We start from the raw sequence: 21,021 nt of genomic DNA on the forward strand, positions 1-21,021 counted from the left end.
TTTAAGTGGTTTCTTTATTAATTTATAATTTATAAGTTAGGTTTGCTGTTAAACACATTTAGGTTACCTATGTTGGTTGGTTAGTAATAGTTGTTAATACCATTAGCTAACCTCTCAGCTAATGTTAACTAAATGTTCAGACAATGCAATTGGTCAGTTTCACTGATGACCCTGGACTAACATTATTGTCATGATATAGAAACAATGCTAACAAGAGATATCAGATCCATGTTATCGTGTAAACAAACAGAAAACAGTCTTGAAACAGTGAGTACAGAGATTGAGCAATCAGGACATTCATGTTGTATGTGATAAACATGGACCCAATATGGACTTCATTACTAAGTGCTTGAGACCAATGTAGCTCAGTGGCCCCAGACAAGTAATTAGAGTTCACACTGAGGTTTGACTCTAAAATACAGTCATTATCGCAGCAAAAAATACAACCTTTCCAGGTCACATCACTTTGTTTGCAGCAGTAAAAGTAGTTTATTTCTGTATTGTGCCACCATTATAGTAGCCCCAATTCACTTGCCAGCATTTTATGGTGCGCAGAGTGATCGGGGGCGACTGAGAGCTCCAATAAAAATGTGGTAACACAATTGGCCCAACAAAAGGTAACTGAGAGCGTGACAATTTTTGTGTGGAGTTTGTGCTCGATTACAGCATCATTTTATATACCAGCGTATGTGATGCCTGCACGCAATAGTTGTCATCACCCAAATTTAACAACTGTCTTATGACCGAAGGCCCGGAACCAAGGCACCAAATTCTTTACGGCCCCCCTAAGAGCTAATCAGCCATCTTGCAATGAAACACAGGAGTTTATATTGGCTTTTCCCACACAATGGTCCCAGTGTACGCTTGTTGTTGGGCTCAAAGGTCTTGGCAAGAATAAAACTCATCCTGTTGCTGTCATGGTGATCACTGAATGTGGGCAGGGGAAAATAATGCCATAATCTCGGAGGAACAAAAAGAAAAGGCCCCAAGTATTTTGGCAGCTCCAGACTGGACAGAAGTTTCACACAACTATGAGTAAATGTCCCTCGAAAAACATTGTCCTTGGAATGTGAGATTAGCTGTGAATTTATAATCAGCCCGACTTTCCTCCTGCACAACTTCTGATTCAGCAGAACGTTGTGTAAATATGATGTCTAGCCACTTTTCAGGGGCACAGTTTGTAGTGCGCTACTGAATTGGATGTGTTTTCTGTTTAGAATGGATGAAAAATCTGGTACACAAAAATTCTACTTATTTTTTAGGTAAAATATTAGGGATGTTTCTCATGAGGGTATTTTAGACTAAGCTACTAAATGCTGCTTAAGCCTGAGCGTTTTAGTCCTCCTTTTGGACTAAATCAAATGATGCACTCCCTCTTGCATTTTTCCCGGGAGACACCGCTTGAATGAGGACACGTGGGAGGAACCTGCTCAAAATCCTGACTTTCAGCATGTCGAACATACAGGCTGTTCTTTATAAACCTATACATTTCATCAAAAACACCAATGAAGGGGAAGAGGAGGATGACCCTCCTCACATATACACAACACTCCTGGCACCAGCGCCAATTTATCACACGTAATTTCCTCAGCTCTTGACCTCTGACCTCTCCCTAGGGCTGTGTTTGTATTGAAGGCGAGGTGCCGCTGTCTGAACTGTCTGTCTGAAATCTCTCTAGAGGGACACGGCAGTGTTTGCTGGAGAAATATGCTGCTTAAGCCACTGGTGGTGGCTCCACCCTTGTGCCCAGCATGTGTTGATGTTTCCGTGCGTGTATGTCTATCATTGTCTCCCGTGTGTTTTATGCATGCTGCTCATTAGCCAGACAATGGCTACTTACAATGAAATGTCATTCAGAGCACTGTGTCAGCTAACCCCTGGGATGAAAGACGGAAGTGGGGCAGGACAAAGACATGTGCTCAGAAAGAAAGGAGAGGTGAATGTGAAAGGAATGATAGGGAGAGTGCACCGAGAGTTCAAGAAGAAGAAAATGCTCCATGTGTTTAACAAATGACAAGGGGGCTTATATGCATTTGTACATTTTTGCGGATCCTTTTATAGAAGAAATTGCCAGCAAGACTTCAGTCCAACCCACCACCCTGCTTCTGTGAACAGCGATCTCAGAAGTGAGATTGGCCCTGACCTTGTGTGCTTGTGAGACCGAGCAGAACAAGAAGAGAGTGCCACTGCTCCATGCATGCACCGGCCACGCCGCCGCAGCCCCTAACTGAGCCACTAGCTCCATCCAGTGCATGCTTGCTCTACATCGCCGCGTCTAGAGGCAGAAGGTGGGGAGGGGTACAAGATTAATGATGGTGCTAACCGCGTATTTATCATCCGACTGGAGAGTAATGCGACACCTTTCTAATCTGAATATATTTCATTGGGCTGTTATGGCACTCAGCCCTGGGCCGCATGTATGCGCGAGAGCGCGCTTTCAGGCTTATGTATGTGTGTGACTCAAAGTGTATTTGAATGTTAATCATATCTGCACGAGTTGCCCGAGATACCGAACAGGCCGCCATAAACGCTGGCGCTATCTACCCTGGCAAAATGGCCCTGTGGTAATTAGATAAAGATGAAGTTCCTCTTTCCGGCACGCTCCGGCCACGCTCCCCAAGATCCTTTCTTCTGATTCTCAGCTGCCTTATCACCCTTCTTCCAGCCTCCTCTCAATCTCTCCGTCTGGTTCTCCTACTACTTCTTTTTTGGCACTCAGCAAAAATCGAGATAGATGTCTCCTTAGCAGAGATGGAGGGATATCGAAAGCGCAATGCCAAGATGGGTCCTGATAGGGCCCACATTGGGCCTCCTGTTAGATTGAGTCCACCGGGGCTGCCAGAACTGTTCAGGAACTTTGGAATAGAAACAGCCTATTTTAGAGGATACTCTGCTGTGGGCGTTTTCAGATGGGGAACACAAGTTGAGTAGGTAGTTTGTCCACACACAAATGTTAAATTATACAACAGCTTGGCTTTCTTGTTGTATAGAGTGTTACTCTACAAATCCATTAATGTAGAAGAATATCAAAAAGATAGCAGCAGTCTGCATTCATGCTTGTGGTGTAAAACTGTGGTCACATGCACATGTATGATGGGATTACCTCGAGATGTGTTGCCGGTCATGGGGGTAATTTAGTTAATTCAATATTCTGAATATATACTGATGTTATCAAAAATTAAACATGTGGCGCAAGGTACAACCTCAGGATTTCGGCATCTTATGGCAGCATATAGCGTTTGACAGTCACTGCAATGGCATAGCCGTCAAAATTTTCATTACAGAAGGAAATGCAAACATGGGCACGCTTTGTTGCACAAAGGGCTTTTCTCTTGGAGATTACGACTCTTGCTTTCTTGTGTATCCCTTGCCAATCTTCCATTTGTGTAAGTGAATATATTCCAGACTCTGAAGCTTGTTGCACGTTTCATTGTTCGTGGTCATTGTAAAGCAACAAAAGGCAGAGAGAGAGAGTCATACGACGAGTCTTCAAGTGAGTGATTTGGATGAGGCATCGCACAAACTAACCTACCCACCTATCCAAGCTTACATTAAAGCGGTCACAGAAAAAACAGCACCTCGAACGCCAGATGAAAACAAGGTTCATGTGCCAGTTATACCGACGGCATCCACTGCTGTTTCGTTTTTCCCGAATTTCTTTATTTCTACGGATTACATGGACACAGTATCTGCCTGTTATATTAAGCCCAGTGCATCAGAGGTTAATAACATAAAAGGGAAGCTTTCATGCTTTTTCAAAATTTTCTGTCATAGAAATATTGTTGTAATGGCATGTGCTCACATTTAACATTCAAATTTTCAAATAACGAGCACAAGTAATCCATGTGAATCACAATCACAGGTGTCAGATCCTCTAAATGTGTTGTTTCAGGCTCTTTTTCCTACCCTTGGCTCTGTGGCGTGTCAATAAAAGTGGTGGTCTCAAGTACACCTACTTGATGGTAAAACCTTCTGTTTACAAAGGTGAACCCATTCAGAAAAATTTGGTTGAAAAGAAAGAGTGCGTTTGAAGATTGAACAGAGATGAACTGAGGTGCTGCAGTAAGACTTGGTGATAAATATCAGTTACTTTAAACTTCAAATCATGCAATTGTGCTTTAGTAGAGTCCGTCAATCACACTGATGCTACGTTGACTTTTGAGTTTGTTACAATCGGAGGTTGAGCAGCAGATTTCTCTCCTCCAGTCCTCCACTAAGTCCTGGTTCCCTCAAACCCTGGCATGTCAGAGAAGAATGGAAGTCTGGTGCTTTGCCAACACAGACAACACATGATGTTTCAGTGTCATCACAGCCCTGAGCATATTTGGCCAGACTTCTACTCACATGAATCCCGAGAGGAGGAAGGGACAGTTTATCTGTTGCAGCTAGCAGCTGGTGTCTGCCCTAAAGACTTTAACAGCCTCCAGCCAGCATTGCCACTTCAGATGCTAGTCATTTAGCAAACGAGTCAATCATGCGCAAGCAACTGCTAGTGACTTTTCGGTGTCCCCAGCGATCCCTGATATGACGACAAGGGGGCAAAGCAGAGTTGCGGTCTGCTAGGTCGTGGAAATCAGGTCGAACTATGGTAGACCCAGCAAACTATCTGGGTCTAGCATTCTCTGCTAATGATGGTCACTGCTGAAACTGGTTATAATCACAAAAGATCTGGGGACCCCAGTGTGGTCCAGATTCCAGTGCAGTTCATTGATTTTGGCCGGTGCAGGATTGTATATCTCATATTTACATGCTGCAATTATGATTTGAACTGGCATTCATATGTTTTTCGATTGACCCATAGAATGTGAATATAATGAAAGCTTTGCGCACAAAAGACTATCACTGTGGTGGTCTTTTTTGTGTTTTTGAGAAACACTTTTAGGTAACCTGAACAGCAGAACTGGAGTTTCAGTATTAAATTGAAATAAGAGACACATAGGTCTTGTATCTCATCTCGTGTTTGACAAAGCTGTTTTAGATATGCCACTAGGAATCGAGGAGCCGGCACGAGCTTGACAGCTGACAGTGTTAGTGGCAGTAACTCATTTACTGTCTTTTACTGTTGGGATGAAGGACAGTGAATATAAGAAATGAACAATATGCACATGCATTTGCCTTCTGTTGGATTAGGTTAGCTTAATAGACAAGGAAATCATTACAGCTTTGTAGTGTAGCTCTTTTATTGCTTGTTTCAGATCCTGGTACTCTCAGCTGTTAGCCTTTGATTTGTAGCTTCCTGTGAATGGCCTTGCTGGTGTTATCCCAAAATAGAAGTTGGGACAACTGGAGCAGAATTTGCATTGTATAAATAAATCGACTGAACAAGTATTCTTGGATTCAATCAAGTGGCAAATACTGGAGTTTATCACCTGTAACGATATATATTCTTAATGAAGTCAATCTTTCTTTCTTTGTAAATACCAACAGTATTTTTTCAGTGCACTGACTTTTGTAGCAGCACTGTTACATAAAGATGTAATGCAACATAGATTATTGAAGGTTAAATAGTACTCTTGAATGGAAGGGTGAACATCTCCTGGATATACTTACACAATCGTGTGGCAAACAGTCCTAAGTGCAATGTAAACAAAACTAAGTGAGAGACCTTGTTGCTAACAAGGTAACCCTTGAATTCAAGGTTACAGTCTGCTGTGGTTCCAAAATGCACACTCAAGCATATGCACACCAATGTCCTCGCTAACCCACACATACGTACACATCAGTACACAGCAAGCATGCACAGACAAATACATCTCTCTCCCTGTAGTGCCCTCCTTGGCAAAATCTCAGTGCCAGTCTCTTAATGAAATGCTCAATTAGGGTCTTTAAATAGGTAATTATGCAGAGCCTAATCCCCTAGCTCCTAGGCCCTATCTCATTTAGATGACACTTGGGCTGGCGGAATGGGAGGGGCAGGCACTCGGGCCTTAGTTTCTGTCATCAAAGCCCCTCCGTGGTGGCACGGGCGGCCCCGTTAATGATAAGGCACATCCACGCAGTCAGTCAACAGTGAGGGCCACTGGCAGCACGGGAGAGATGGCGATGTCAGGCTTGACAGTGTCTTAATCATGTTTGCGAGCGTTCGGGGGCGGATTTGTATTGGGTTGGGGGAGCATGTAGAAAGGTTTCTAAGAGGGTGTTGGATGTAAAGTGAGAGCAAAAAAAAAAAAGACTTGGAGAGAGAAAATCACTCCCAAATGTCAAACTGTGCTTTTTCTTTGCTTGAATCCAGGCATTGACAGAACGGTTTTGATTTTGTACTCTGACATTTGTTTGAAGGTGGCATTTGATTAGAATTTCAATCTTCAAACTGTGGCTGGAAAAGGATTATCCATTTGTTTTCGGCAGCATAATAAAATGTCTCGTTCCAGCGCTACAATATACCATCAGTGACAGGGAACTACTCCCCCCCCCCTCCATGTGAGTGTGTGTGTGTCTGGTAACATTGCAATGGCAAACATTTGTCTTGGTGAAACGACAAAGGAGGAATTGTTGCTTTTGCCTTGGGGTGAACCATTTCTTTCTCTTCACCGAGGTGCACGGGCAGCCTAAACTGCTTTTCATGAGAACAATAGCTTAGCTTGGCTAAAACACCTTTCAAGGGCGTCCAAGAACTAATAAAAGTTATAATCAGCAGCTCCCGCATCAAAGCGCTCAGTAAACTTTAGTAAGGATACTCGAGCTGCAGAAACATTGAAACAGCTTTCTAAAACGATGCTCGTCATCACCCACCCCCACCTAGCATGTCCTCTGACAGTCTTATCAGGATATAGATGGAAAGGCAGGAACAACACAATTTCACCCCTATCTGTGTATTCAGCAAAAACATTTCATATCTGTGATAATAATTTTTTTGTCCTGTTGCCCTCCGTATATGCACTGATGAATTTTCATGCAAAAAAAAGAAAGCTTCGATAAGCTGCCGCTTCTAATGGACCCTGCCTGCTCTTTTACTTGTTGACTCAGGCTTTCTTATTAAATCTCAGTCATGGCAAAAACAACACTGGCTGAAGTCCAGCGAGAAACAAGAGTGGCTGTCAGCTTTGACAAACATTCTTGCTCTTGAAAGTAAACATTTTAGCTGCACTGCCTTAAAGGCCGCCCTAACTTTCTTCTGATTGGCTGATCCTTGCAAACAGAAAGTTTGAATAGCAGGCGTGAGGAGATTAAGTGCTTATATGTTGTGCTCTGACCCTTAGATGATCATATCGGGGATATCCAGGCTAACAGACGTCCTACAAAGCTGATTTTTTTTAACTGTTTAATGTGAGCAACGCTCATCATAACAGGGTCCGCTGTAATGTAGCTTAGATGATATGTCCGTGTATGTGCAGATGTGGGGCAAGTGCCAAAAACTGACATGAAACGGCCCCTAATATCTTCATAAGACTAGATCTCCGCTTATGAAAACATCTCACCCCAGGTAAACGATAGCGTACAGTGTGCTAGGCTAATTGAAGGGAAATTCACCCATCGTCGCCTTAGTGCACAGCCATAATGTGGCGTTACATTTTAGCTCAGGGTAAATCGAGGCAAATTAGCATTTAGATAATGGAAGACACTTGGCATTTTAATTATTTTGCTGGCCTATGAGTATAGCGTGGATGCCCCCAGCGCCTCCTTACATCCTTCATGTGCGCTTAAGTAGTGTATTTACATACCAAACGGCTTGGCGTGCGTACAAAAGCCACTAAAATGTCACTAGCGCACAATGTAGCTCGGTGTGTCAATTGTTTCGAAAAGATAAGGAGGCACATTGCTGTTGACTTATGCCATACGTATTAGGGGGCAACACAATTCCCGGCGCTGTATTATTCCGATATTTTCAATAGAGCTCTGTTCTAATGTTTTGTGCCGCGTCGGCGAGTGGCAGTGGAACGCTGTTTTGTCTGTTCGAGGGCTCGGCACTTTCCATAAAACGGCGTGAGCTCGGGCTGGGAACAACCTCCCTCTCGCCCTCCTTCCTCTCTCCCATTCCTCTGCCTCACGGAAGTGAGATTATTCATCCTCCCACAGACCGTTGCTGTGTTGGGGGTAGATGTCAGAGTGCCAAGAGCACGCGGTGCAAAGGGTATGCGTGCCCGCTCTTCTGCTCGTGTGTGCCCGAGTCCACGTTTGCGAGCGTGTTTGTGTGGGAGTTGTGCGTTTTGTTTTGGCTTTTTTTTTTTTTTTTCTTTGAGCCGCATCGATTTGCTTGGACGTAGTCCTGAACCAGAGTGTGCACATTTGAGGGTGAGAAGAGTCTGCCATGTGTTTTATTCACATTTTGTTTTTCTCTTTCACCTGCTGTCATCTGTCCAGCTGCCTCCCTTTCAGGAAACAATACCTTCACACTGCCAGAGCGGTCTCGCGGCTACCGCCCTCTCCTCTTCGGCAGCGCGTGATTTCTCTCTGCCTCTATCCCTCGTTCCTCTCTCTCCCATCTCCCTCACGCAGCCTCCGTCAGGCGTACGAGCACAGGCGGAGTGTGAAAAAGCTGGCAGTGAGGCACATTCCCTCGCTTCCCTCCCCTTGGTCTCCGCCTCTCCTGCTCTTTCACCCTACAGCGTGCTCTCCTCTTCATCTCCCCTTTCCTTCCTTGCCTCCTTCCCCTATCCTCCTCTCCCTTCTTTTGCCACCTCTCTGCCTCGTTGCTCCCCTTATCCATTATATTTCCAGCCCTCTGCTCCGCCCTCTTCTCACTCCCTCTTCTTTTTTTTCCTGCTTCATAATATGTAACATGATTTAGCCTTCCCCAGTTCATGCGGCGTAAATTTAATCCCATCCATTCCTGGTTGGCTGCTGCTGCTGCTGCTGTTGCCGCGTCTACAATTTTTCTCTTCTTTCCCCCTCTCTATCCCGCCACACTTTGTGCACCCAACACAATAGACTCCTCATGATTCAGCCTGTTTGCATGATAACAAGTTCTTTCCCTATGCTAAATGCTGATACGCAAGGTCAAGCACGACCCAAGTGGCACATGCTTGTACTATAGAAGCCGCCCACGCCGTGACAAGCAAATGTAGCGCAAGAGAAGGCCTCCCAAAGAGCTGGCAGTCATATGAATAGTTTACACAGCTCGCATGCATCCCAAAAGGCTGATTGTGCTCTGCTCTGGTTTTATGCGCAGCCCATTCAAACGGCATTAGTGACGTCCATTAGCGTTCAATAGCAAGTGTGTTTGTTGTGTCAACAAGGTCAGCGGAGGTGATCCAAAAATGGCGACAAAGATGAAATAGATTACTTTGGCTTCTTTGTTCCCCCTCAACCCTCACTTTGAAATTCCCAAGTGTCCCCGAAGCTTACCCAATAGCTCCATAACCTTGTACACGTGTGTGTGTGTGTGTGTGTGTGCGTTTGTTATGCCTGTGCGTGCACTGTGTGTTGGTATGCGCTCAAAGAGCAGCACAACAGGGCACGGGGATAATCAGTCACTAGACTACAGGTCAGGGTCTTGCACTGTTGGTACCATCCATCTGAACCAAGCAGCTGCTGGGAAACATGGCGGGAGGAATGAGATGAGAGAGAAAGATGGGTGAGGACGGGGAGAGAGAGGGAAAAAGTAGCAAGGTAGATCAGGTGGAGAGAAAAGTCAAGGAGAGGCTGTTGAAAACAAAAGCGAGCACACACACACAGACAGAGTGGAGGCATTCCTGAGCTGACGCCGTGCGCTCCTTTAAGTCATACCAAAAAAGCATCAAGGTCAGTCTGAGTTCACGCAATGATAAAAGCTTGCTCTTGCACCCATCAAGGTAATGGTCTTAAAACTGCAACTCAGCTTTTGTTTTTGTCTGCTCAATTGTGTACTTTTATTAATATTATTTTTTCCCTTTTTTTGCTCGATGAAGATGCATAACCTCCCATTTTGGCAGTTAATGTAACAGAAAAACAATCACAGAAAAGGCCCAGGAGAAATAATTTGTATTTTACACTATTTCTGCTGTGACATTTTTAAAGTCCACAATCATTTTTGCTGACAGGGAAGAAGGGTGGGGGGAGGAAGTGGTTTGAAATCTCCTGGAAGTAATTTGCCACGGACACACAATCGAGTTGGGGTCGCGATAGCTTCGGCGTCCTACAGCCGCAGCAGGTGCTTTTAAACCAATTATTAGACAGACAAATGTCATCAGAGCCAATTAGCTTCCCGCTGTGCTGTTTCATGTTGGGTGATCCATTCACAGGAAAACAAGATATAACCAGACATCAGCCCCAGCAACCGGTAGCCTTTGCTCGTCCAAAAAATTCGTCAGGCATCCGAGGCAGGGGCGTAAACCCCGATTTTCTCAAGCAAAAAGTCCGCCGGCACCACCCGGAGAATAGTTTATGGCCATGAGAGGCTTGTTTGAGGGAGGCGAGGGGGTAGAAGCAAATAAATAAGTATAGAAAATAAACTCATCTAATGTGTAGTTGTCAGGGTCTTTCATGTGGAGGCTGCACTTGAGGGCATAGCTTAGCTTAGCTTGAGGAATGTTATTATACATGCCGGCTGATCGAGAGCGATGTGTGAGAAAAGGCCTTGTCACTCGGTCTTAAATCACATCACGGGCAAGAGAAAGAAAGTAGCAGTAAAGAGGGGGAGAAAGGAAAAATAAGGAAAAACAGAAGCCACTAACACAAGGGAAGAATGTTCATGAAAAGACAGAAGTACACATAAGAAAATGGCCTTTTTTTTAGAGAAGAGAGACTTTAAAATTTACAGGAAACTAAAAACATATTAGCTGTATAGCTGTAAATCTGGTCATTTGATGTTTGGGAAAATCCTTGGGGCGTCCTTCGCAGCTACCCTTGTGTTTCTTCGACGCAAGCTATTAAAAGAGCAGCGGTGCTAGTACACAGCAGCTTGCGATGTTTTATTTGCCCTTTGACAATCTGACTCTGTATACACTGCCACTCCACAGAGGTTTCGCTTTGATTGGTATTTACTCATTAAAAGGGAGCTTATTATGTTTGTGTGTGTATATATATGATCTGACAATCGTGGATGATAATACCAAACGTGGCCAAAGATTCGAATGATGACTTGGGTGGATGTAGAAGTCATCAGTATGAGAAGTATGAGCTGTTTCTACTTCTTTTGGTTTTTACTCTTAGAGCTGTATGATGTCAGTGGGAGTGGCTGTCCCTTATATGGTCATCTTACAGCTGCCCCGCCCACCTGCTGATCAAACCAAAGTGTAGCCTTAAGACGTCCCATTTCAGGCAGTCGATGGAGGGTACACTAAGGATTATTTTGGATTGTATCATGCAAAGCTACTGTGGTTGATTGTGAAAGTACAAGCATGGATCTGGATGTAAATGAATTTTAGTCCCATTCCTGCTATCCTCCCGTGTCCTTATTTAAATATTAAAAAGAATCTTGTTTTATTGTCACAGCAAGCAGTTGAAACACTGCCCAGCTCTGCTCGGATCGACTGGTCGTTTGTGGTATTCCAAACATTCCGTCTTTTCTTTACGTTTTACATTTGCATTTATTGGCTAGTATGAATGCTGATATAGAATCGAACAGAATAGCATCTCTGCTATACCCATCAAAAAAGATCAGATAATAAAAACAATAACAAATACGTTATTACTCCTAAGGGAATGATTATACAGGGCGCAATGGGAGTTGGTGCAAGTTATTGTAGTGTATGGGGGGGACGATGGAGGCCACGTCTTGGGGGAAAAAGCTGCTCCGGACTCTGTTTATATATCGACAAACGGCTAACGGATTAGATAAGCCGGACTCTGAATATCGGCCTTCTTGACATGACTTTATGAACTTGCTCAGTGTTCAAGGACAGCGTGGTGGAGCAAATATACTCGTTGTTTACTAGCAGTATTTCATCTCTAGAACTTACATTAGCATCTCCGTAAGGCACCCACACTGTGCCATATTTTTAATTAATATCCAAATGAATGATATGTTCCCTCATATATAAACATATATGCTCTGATGCACCTGTGTTGCTCATCTTTCATTTGAATACCCTAGAAAATCATCAGTAACATGGTTAAACCCTATCAAGACAAAATATTTCCTTGAATTCTTTAAGCTTTATTCCCAGCCATCTATTACTGGTGCCTTCATCATGGTGTTAAGCTGGAGAATACAATTTTCATGCATATTAAGTCAACAGCAATTGGAGGCTGGTGGAATCTGTGTCGACTGCAGTTCTGCTCTGCTCTCCACCTTGCGTCCCCTTCGCTGCCACTTAGCTTCACAACAAGAGCTGGTCGTCTGATGCGGTTTCTCAGGCACGGGCCGTGTCTCCCAGCATCAGGGCAGAAATCACAGAGACCAGTGCAGTTATAGCATAGCAGTTTACCCCACTGTTCTCACAGCCTTGCATATCACTGTAGCTTAAAAGTGTGGCTGTGGAGGATAATTATTGCATTCTTTAACTTAGCCAGTCTGAAGATAAATAGAAAGCCCTGCCTCGTAAAAGGAAACGCATTCTTATTGGCTGTGCCTGTCTGGGTATGATACTGCTTTTTTATAACCCGGTCCAGTTCGGTTCACATCCTTCGTAGTTTTGCTGTGCTTTTGTCCTCGCATGTGTTGAGCTAATTACAGAGGGATTGGCCTTAATAGATTTGGTGGCATTTTTGTGGCCGCTCTGGTCTGTTAGGATAACATACCATGAGTCCGCCGTTTCCTTTCGAGTTCAGTTCAGTTTGTGCATGAGCCTGAAATTAAAAACACCCCATTTCAACATTCTCCGGGGCAGGCCAAAGCGAAATTAGTCATCTCGCGCTGAGGATGAGCATAATGCGGTCCAAATGCTACGCTCAAGCTCATGTTGAAAATGTTAAAAAACAAATAAATAATAAAAAAATTGCACCGTCGGTTTGGGCCTTTGGTTTGTATCGAGCTCGCTAAAACAGTAAAACGTGGAGGAGGGCACGCAAAAGACACGCCGATGTTATGAAAACGCTGTTTTTGAAGCTCATAAACTATTCTGCCTGCATTTGTCCCTATAACAAGTTTATTGGAGTATGGCTGGAATATGAGATAAATATGACTGATTCTTTGTTGTTGTTGTTTTGGTTTGGTTTTTTTAAAGCCTTAATAATATTGCTTGTCTAAATAGACCAGAATACCAAACAGGCATGCTCAAATGAGAATAGAGCCCAGCCATTATGGAGAATATAAACATCCCACCCTCTTTTCTCTTTCACATTTCTGATAAGGATCATGGAGAAGGAGGGAGAGAGAGAGAGTAGACAGCTCAACGGCCCCTTTCTTTTTCTTGCCACACACTCCCCCCCCCACCACCACCACCCTTTTTCTAATTAACATTGTGCATGTTGTCAGGCTTTGTTTAATAATGCATGATTGCTATCAGCAGCAAAATCCTTTGAATGAAACACTACTGAATGGGAACACAATAATACCACCGGGGGCTCAGGAAGAAAGACAAGACTGTTGGTGTTTTTTTTTTTCTCCCCCTTTTTATTGTAATAAATGTTCAATGACAAGCATCAGTGCCACCAAATATATGAACGAGAAGATTCGCAGAGTGACGCCGAATGGCCGCGTTGAGGATGAAACGATCAAAGGTGATGCTGTTGGTTTACACCGACTAATGCATGCAGAGACGATGATGCGGATTTGCATGCACGCCCGTATATGTAATTGTAGAAGCTTCCACTCCCAAAAAATAAATAAAAAAATCTGCAGTATTTAAGCTAAATCCATTGTCGGTTAACAATGCAGTTGGCAAACTGCTGCCTTTCTGCCAGGTCTGGCAGGTGGCTCGTCACCCCCATAGCACATTAGGAAGGAATCTGCAGCACAGTTTACTTGTAAAAATGAACACTACAAATCAACAGCAATTATAATTGCTTTCATTGTTGGTATAAATTATGGCTGCGCTGGGTGCATTTTAGCCTACATTAGCTTCTCCTTCTATTTACTCACATGGCGTAGCCTCTTGGTTGTCTCACTAGCAGTTACACAACATACAGATGGTTTTGTTTGCCTCTATCAGCGTGCGCGTGTGTGTGTGTGTGTGTGTGTGTGTGTGTGTGTGTGTGTGTGTGCGCGCAAATGGGTGTGTATGCACGCAGGGTGCAAACAGAGAAGCGGAGGGCTGCCGAGTACTGTTTCTTGTGTGCTACCTAATGTCGTGTCATTATGGAAATTCACACTTCATTAATTAACTCAAAGGCTATCACTTAGATTTGGAGGGGCAGATGCGTGAAACAATAACCGGAGGAGACAGACGGCCGTACGCCGCACCGCGCCACGTATGGATCACGCTGCAGCTCCATCCCCTCGCGCCGCTGCTCGGGGCTTTTCAGTCCAGTTAATTCTAATCAGATTCACCGTCGCTACAAACACTGCTCATGTGAAAATTCTGTCTAGTGTTCTCAGATGTATGTTATATGCATACACGTTTTTGTTTGCGTGTGTGTGTGTGTGTGTGTGTGTGTGTGTGTGTGTGTGTGTGTGTGTGTGTGTGTGTGTGTGTGTGTGTGTGTGGTGTGAGCGGGGATGAAATTGCCTCAAATTGATTCCCTTTGCCACCCGTCCCCCCCCCCGCTCTTGCATTCGCTACTAGCCCCGCGGTGCTTGGAGACAGGTAGTCGTGTCTATCTCCCCCCAACACAAATCGAGTGTGACAGGTGTGCTATCTTCCCATCTTTTCTGCCATTTACAGCCCACAGAAATGAAAGAGGGAAGGCTAAGAACGAGACAGAGGATGATCGGTAACAGGGAAATGAGGTACTTTGTCATCATCGGGCCTAGTGATTGGGCTTAGGGGCTGCGTTTTTCCCTTTTTTTCCCTCTTTGCTTCCTACTAGTGAGTGGCGGTCAAATCTGCAGATAAACACCCCAGCGTAATAATACTTCTAGCAAAAGCTTTATGTGCACAGTTACCAAAAACAATCCGAAAACAGATGCGCTTTTGATCTCATGGTGCACAAAGTGTCTGAAATGTCACGGTGCGCATAGCGTGCGCGCATCCAACTCCACCAGTCTCCACCGCAGCTGAAACAACAGCGGCTTCCCGCCGAACAATGCAGGCAGACGAGCTAAGATGCTAACCAGCGGTACAGTGTGTCATCAAAGCTCACACACTCGGATTAGCCGGGAGCCGTGTTATGAGCCGAAGACTACCGCACAGCATCCATCACTGAGGATCAAGCTCGGGCTTAAGCAAATGGATGACAAGGGATGGAGCCGGTCTGCGGCTAATACTAGCTCACTGTATCACATTGATTTTCACAGCCATGTAGTGGTCCTGAGATAAAAGGCTGAAACATGAATGGCAACGGCTCGTCGCTCTGTCTTACAGATTTTATTTGTTGTTTGTGCAGCAAACGGATAAAAGACTGAACCACACACACACACACATGGGCTCCAAGTTAAGCTACTCTACTTTGTATAGAGCTTTTAAAGAATTGATGGAAATGTTGTGTATGGGCTACAGATGAACGGGTTTAGCAAACATGTACAAGATAGCACAGTGTCGTTTACAGACAACTTTTATGTCCAGTGATGTTAAAAGTTTAAGCAGTTTTACTGAATAATAGGAAATCGCTTTTGCAATTCGGGATTCTTACTGCATTTCCTGGCTGTTGCTTCATGGGAGCGAGGCCTTCCTAATGTGAAACAGATATCGCTGCTGATCTGAGGTGGACTTGGAAGGTGCTCATATTATGGAGCGCATTTAATTGGCGCTCGTGACCGGAGCTGTGAAGACAAAATCATATTAACTCGCCCTTTCATCTGGGCGGTTTCTCCCTCTCTCTCTCTGTGGCTTGCACTCTGCGTCTCACTCCTTCTCATGCACACGTGCACACGCGTTGTGTGAAGTGACTATTCCATTTAGAGAACTGTCAGAACATACCCTGTGAGCACATCAGGCTCTTCCTATCCTCTGTCAGCTCCAGCCGAGGCTGTGTGGGGGTATGTCAGAAATGTGCAGGAATAGATAAAACCCGTGGAGCCAAACAGCTTTGTTTCATTCATTCTCCTCTCTCTTTCTCTCTCCTTTTTTTCCCCCCTCCTCATCCCCTCCTTCCTTCTCCCTCTTCCTTTCCCTCCTTGCCTCGCATAGGCTGTGAATACCCTGCATCTGAGAAATCAGACCAGACTGACTCACTCTGTGAGCCAGTGCCACCGAGGCTGCCAAAGCATGCTGGTGCCAAGCTGTCCCACCATGCGCAGAGCCAGACCCACGCTGCTGCTGCCGCTGCTGCTCGTCCTGGGTCTGCTCCTCCACCTCGCCGACGCTCAAAGTAAGTACACCGTCCGCTTTCCCCACGGGCCTCGAGTGTGGTGTCCCGCTGGTTATGGGATGGGGACTGTTTTTTGAGTCATCTCTTTCATTTTTGTTTAAACATCATCATGCGCAGAAATACTTCCTGTACTGCGTTTGTAAAAACTTCACAGGCCTGTGGGTAAGAGACACTGTTTGTCTAATAATGTGTTATTATTTATTTCCTGAAACATATTTAAAAAGTGATCCCAGTCAGTGATGAGAAAACAGGCCCTCTTCCATCAGTCCTATTTTACTGTTCCCACTGTGTCTATGCCTCCTTTACACACACACCTTTAGTCCACAATGATCAGTCTCTTCATCTCAACTCCTTATTTTCCAGCTACTTCTTTCTGCAGTAAAAACCAGAAACGCTCACGCCTCAGCCAAGAATCTAGCAATGAGAAATCTTTGGAATTGAGTTACTTGACATCAGACACCTGCCCATTGATGTGTGACAACCGTTTTCAAACCTCATTGAGCTCTGGTCCTACACCAAAAGACCACCTCCCCCTCCCCCACATCATCCCCCACCACTTTTTTTTTACACTAAGATCCATGAATCATTAGCTACTGGAGTCACAGTGAGATGAGTAAAAATTTTTATTGCTCCCTTTGCACTGCCTGAAATCCCCTCAGTTCAGCTGAATATCTCAGAACGAAGGGCTCGTTCACCCAAGGTCACAGACAACGGAGCCAACGCAAAGTGGAATTGATGGGCGAAATTTTCAACTTTGTGCTTGAGAAATGTTCCCTGCAATCCGCTCCACTGTGTTTTATTTTTCTATTCTGTGCCCAACCCCCCCCCCCCCCCCCCTTACCCCCAAGCCACATATGTCTCTCAGCAGGGAAGAGGCAAACAGTTGAAAACGTCTTCTCCGTTTATTCCCCGGTTTTATGTGCAGCTCCGGGATTTATTGACACAATTTAATTATGGGACCTTCCCAAAATGGCATTAACGGTCGATAAACGTTACCATTGAGCGGGCTCTTCGGAAGCCATCTTTTCACAAACTCCCATCTTCCTCGGCGTAGTGTGAATTCACATAACATTTGCTCAGACAACCTCAGACAACTGCCTCGGTGAAACTTCCAGACATTCCAAATCTTGACGCCTCAGTGCTCGCCATTCCCCTGCAACCCACCCCCACCCCCCGATTAATTCCCTTCATTTGGCTGTGTGGTTGTTAGCAGCTGCGGCTACCCCCGTACCCTACTTTAACAGCTGTGCGGGGTCATCATTTCAAAGCCAAAACACACACACTTATCACGAGGTAGCCACAGCGCCTGTCTGCTAATGACTGAAGGGGTGTGTGGGAGTGAGGGAGGTCACGGAGACGCGGTGCTTGTTGTGTCTGCTGCCGAGGTGTGCGAAAACATGGCTGCTCATAAGCAGAGCCACTTCAGGCAGTACATTTTAGCTCTGGGATTTATATTTGCTCCTTTCTGTTCCTGCGCCGCCTGATCTCCCACATGCACGTGTTTGCTCCTTTTCTTTCCCCGGCTTCTTTCTATTGTTTTTCTTCCTAATCGCTCTCTTGCCAATTTTCTCCTCAGTTCTTACTTTGGCTTTTTCTTTCTGATGTTGTATTGTTTTTTTCTTCCTTTCTGTTTTTTGTTTCCCCCGCCAGCGTCTTTGTCTTTTCCCCACCTTCTTCCCTTGTTGTTTGGAAGCCGCGCAATAGCCCCTTCCAGCGACTCGGAAGCTCCTTAATTTCCTCCACTGTGCCGATGCTTGTGCATGCCCAGCCCTGACACTCAAAGGCTCTCCCTGCATGTGTGCTGTGCACTGAGGACCTCAGTGCACATCAGTTTAGTCTGTTCCAGACTAACCCCTCAGCACCAAAACCCTACTGTTGCTGCTCTGGATCCATTTGGATGTGAGCTAGCCTCAGGCTGTGGACCTGGTGGAGGATATGAGACACACGAGTGCAGAAAATGGCTGAGTCTGCCTGTTCAACAGATGGCACGAGCCTTAGAGCCAGTCCTACCTCACATGTTGGGCACTCTTTAAGAAAATTAACAGTAAGGACTCCTAGTAAACATGCACTTCTCTTAATAAATATAAAAGGGTATTTCCTTATCTCTGTGCAGGTCTGTTCGGTCTGCTGTTGTGTGTCTTTGGCCTTCTCTCTGTTGCTCTCTGTTGTTTTCTCCTTCACCTTGTTCCCCTTGCTCTTCAAATGCCTCCCGTTTAATTTGTGTAGCAAATTGGGCTTCGGCAATAGCTCGAAGGGGGGAGGAGCGGGGGACATAATTGTCCCCAGCGAGCCAAGGGGGGACAAAGTGCGAGAGAGGCAACAAACAATTTCTCTGTCTTTTACTGAGCAGTAATACAAACAGGACTCACTGGAGATGAGAGGACAGCCTAAAGCATTAAACAGCTCCACCTGCGCAGGGATGAAGTTAAAGCGAAAACTTTGGTGTGGGCACCAGAACTAAATAACTCGGGTCTCCTTTAACTCGATAGAGCTTTTGCTGCATGAGCCCAACACAGATATGAAGCAAAACCAAACCAGGTTTGGACTGGATCGTGTCTCCACAAGGTGTGGGGCTTGATTTTGCTACTGGGCCACAGAAAAATCAAGTCAACCTGCAATATAACTTAGATTACAGAGAGGAAGAATTTGCCAGCGTCAAACTATTAGATAACAGTTCAATGCTGGTAAGGCTGGCATTCATGCAACAAAAATAATGTACAACACAATATACAACAGAAATAGACAATAATATAGTGCTGTAATTGTAACAACATACTGCTGTAATAATGTTATAATCATATCGTAATATACAACAGTTTCAAAACTCAGCTGTGATGACAAAGAGTGATATTTTACTGTATTTTTAGAGCAGGCTGCTTAATAATATGTAGCTTAATCATTAAACTGATTCAGCTACAGATGTGTATATTGCGAACTAATTTACTGTATCTTTCTTTTCTCAATGAGCACACATCACTGACATCAAAAACCTAGTTGTCTCCCCAAGACAGCTCACTCTCTATTTACTTTAAGGGAAACAGCATTATATTTTATATATTCATTTAGTTTTATTTGTTCTTTTTAAATGTATTTTTAAGATTGTAGTGCAGTAAAAATCTGATAAGGGTAGCATAACAGATGTTTACTTTGATTGCACTTTTAATAACAGTATGTGGGAGTTGGTTTAGGATAATAGGGATTGATTTGTGCATAATTGGAGCTTATTATTTAGTATTAGTGTACAGTAGTGTTCTTACTAACTAGGCAGCTCAGCCTCTTTCTGTTGACAATATTTACTTATACATTTTTGGGTCAACTTGAACGAAAGGTGGATTGTGAAATGTAAAAAGTGAGGTCAGAGGTCAAATGTGACATGATTTTGGATGCAAACTATCTATATAAACATTTTATGAAAGTTTGATCTCATCTGATCTTGGAGACGAGGTCAAAGGTTCAAAGTAACATCTTTTTAGAATCCCCATATATCACTCCATATATGCTGATATGTTATGTACAGATTACTGTTATTTCTGTGACCTTCAGATCAGTCTATCAATGTTCATGAAGTGTGACATCATATTTTACATTTTTACACACTACTTTCTATGTGTTGACAAGCACACTTGCACGATTCATAGGTTCTGATTTATCAGGCTTTTTGTTCATTTTCAGCCAATAAATCAATAGGTTGAACTTAAAGTCCTTGGTGAATATGAGCCACATTTTAATGGACGCCAGAATTCATTTAGAACCTTTCAAGCTGTCGTGTTTAAAGACCGGTAGAAAGACAAGACAACTGAACGCTACCACAAAAGCATAACCTCCCTGGTGGAGGTAAAAAATCAGCTGGTCTTTCAGCTGCAAATTTGCTCAGTTACGTCTGTAGAGAAACCCAACTCACACACTTTCTAGCCCATGGACCATGTCAAACCCTTGGCCTAATAGTGTTTTAATTGATTGCCCTCATTGCTGGTGGATGGCGTGGTGAGTCACAGCGAGCCAGCCCAATTCTCTTTAACACGTCAAACGAGTATCGACAAGGCTCCGTCCTCTTTACACATTAAGATGTTAACACCCAAACTTCATCTCGCTCACGCGCACGAGTATGGAGCAACATGCCCACCCAAGCGCTAACAACATCCACAGACACCTTAATGTATGTGCAAACCTTTGGAGCCTGCAATCAAAGGTGAACCACATGGGAGGAAAACAGCACATCATCTATTGATGTGGTGCTTCTTCTGAGCTGCAGCAGTGTGAAAAAAGCAAGCCATAGTAGAGTTGATGGGGGGCGGCGGCTAAGGGCAGAATTAAATACAACAACATCTAAAGGCAGCCATGTTTCTATGCTAGTAGATTCTGTCCTTTCCCCATAAGTCAACTAAATGCAGAAGCAAGTTATGACCCAGCAGTATCTACTGTGACAGCAGAGGAGAGTATAAGTGTCATCTGTTTAGTAGTAATGCAGCAACAGAATGCGAAAAAATTAGAGGCATGCCTGCTGGACGAGTTATAACAAATTATGCACACACGCAAAGACACACTGTCATTCCTATGAGCGTTACAGTGTTGTGAATAAAGCTGCAGCAGCAGCAGCGATGCACACAGATAAGTGGAGAAGTTCTAATGCATACGCTCGCCCCACATACCAGCTAAAAAGCTTCACCTTGTTAGGAGTACAAAAGCTAATGATACTCAATTCCCCAGATGACGTTAGGATGTAATGTGTGTTTTATGCATGCCTTGCCTAATATGAATTATTGTAAAATAGTATTGTATTTGCATATAAGCTTGCGGGCTGTACTGAAATTA

General features: G+C 44.3%; 1 protein-coding gene across 15 annotated transcripts in view; it reads left to right on the top strand.

Moving 5' to 3' along the window:
• Positions 1-21,021, top strand: part of LOC146675136 (receptor-type tyrosine-protein phosphatase delta-like) — a 419,238-nt gene that overhangs the window by 298,808 nt on the left and 99,409 nt on the right. For all 15 annotated transcript variants that reach the window (XM_085400208.1, XM_085400214.1, XM_085400212.1 and 12 more), the window contains one exon: positions 16,029-16,209. In XM_085400208.1, the coding sequence (XP_085256334.1) occupies positions 16,107-16,209 (103 nt within the window). In that variant the 5' untranslated portion in view covers positions 16,029-16,106. The remainder of the gene's footprint in view (positions 1-16,028; positions 16,210-21,021) is intronic.

Source organism: Rhamphochromis longiceps, linkage group LG3 (assembly GCF_057381845.1).
Source record: "Rhamphochromis longiceps isolate RC_006_pf linkage group LG3, R_longiceps_female_GT1.1, whole genome shotgun sequence".
Taxonomy (NCBI): Eukaryota; Metazoa; Chordata; class Actinopteri; order Cichliformes; family Cichlidae; genus Rhamphochromis; species Rhamphochromis longiceps.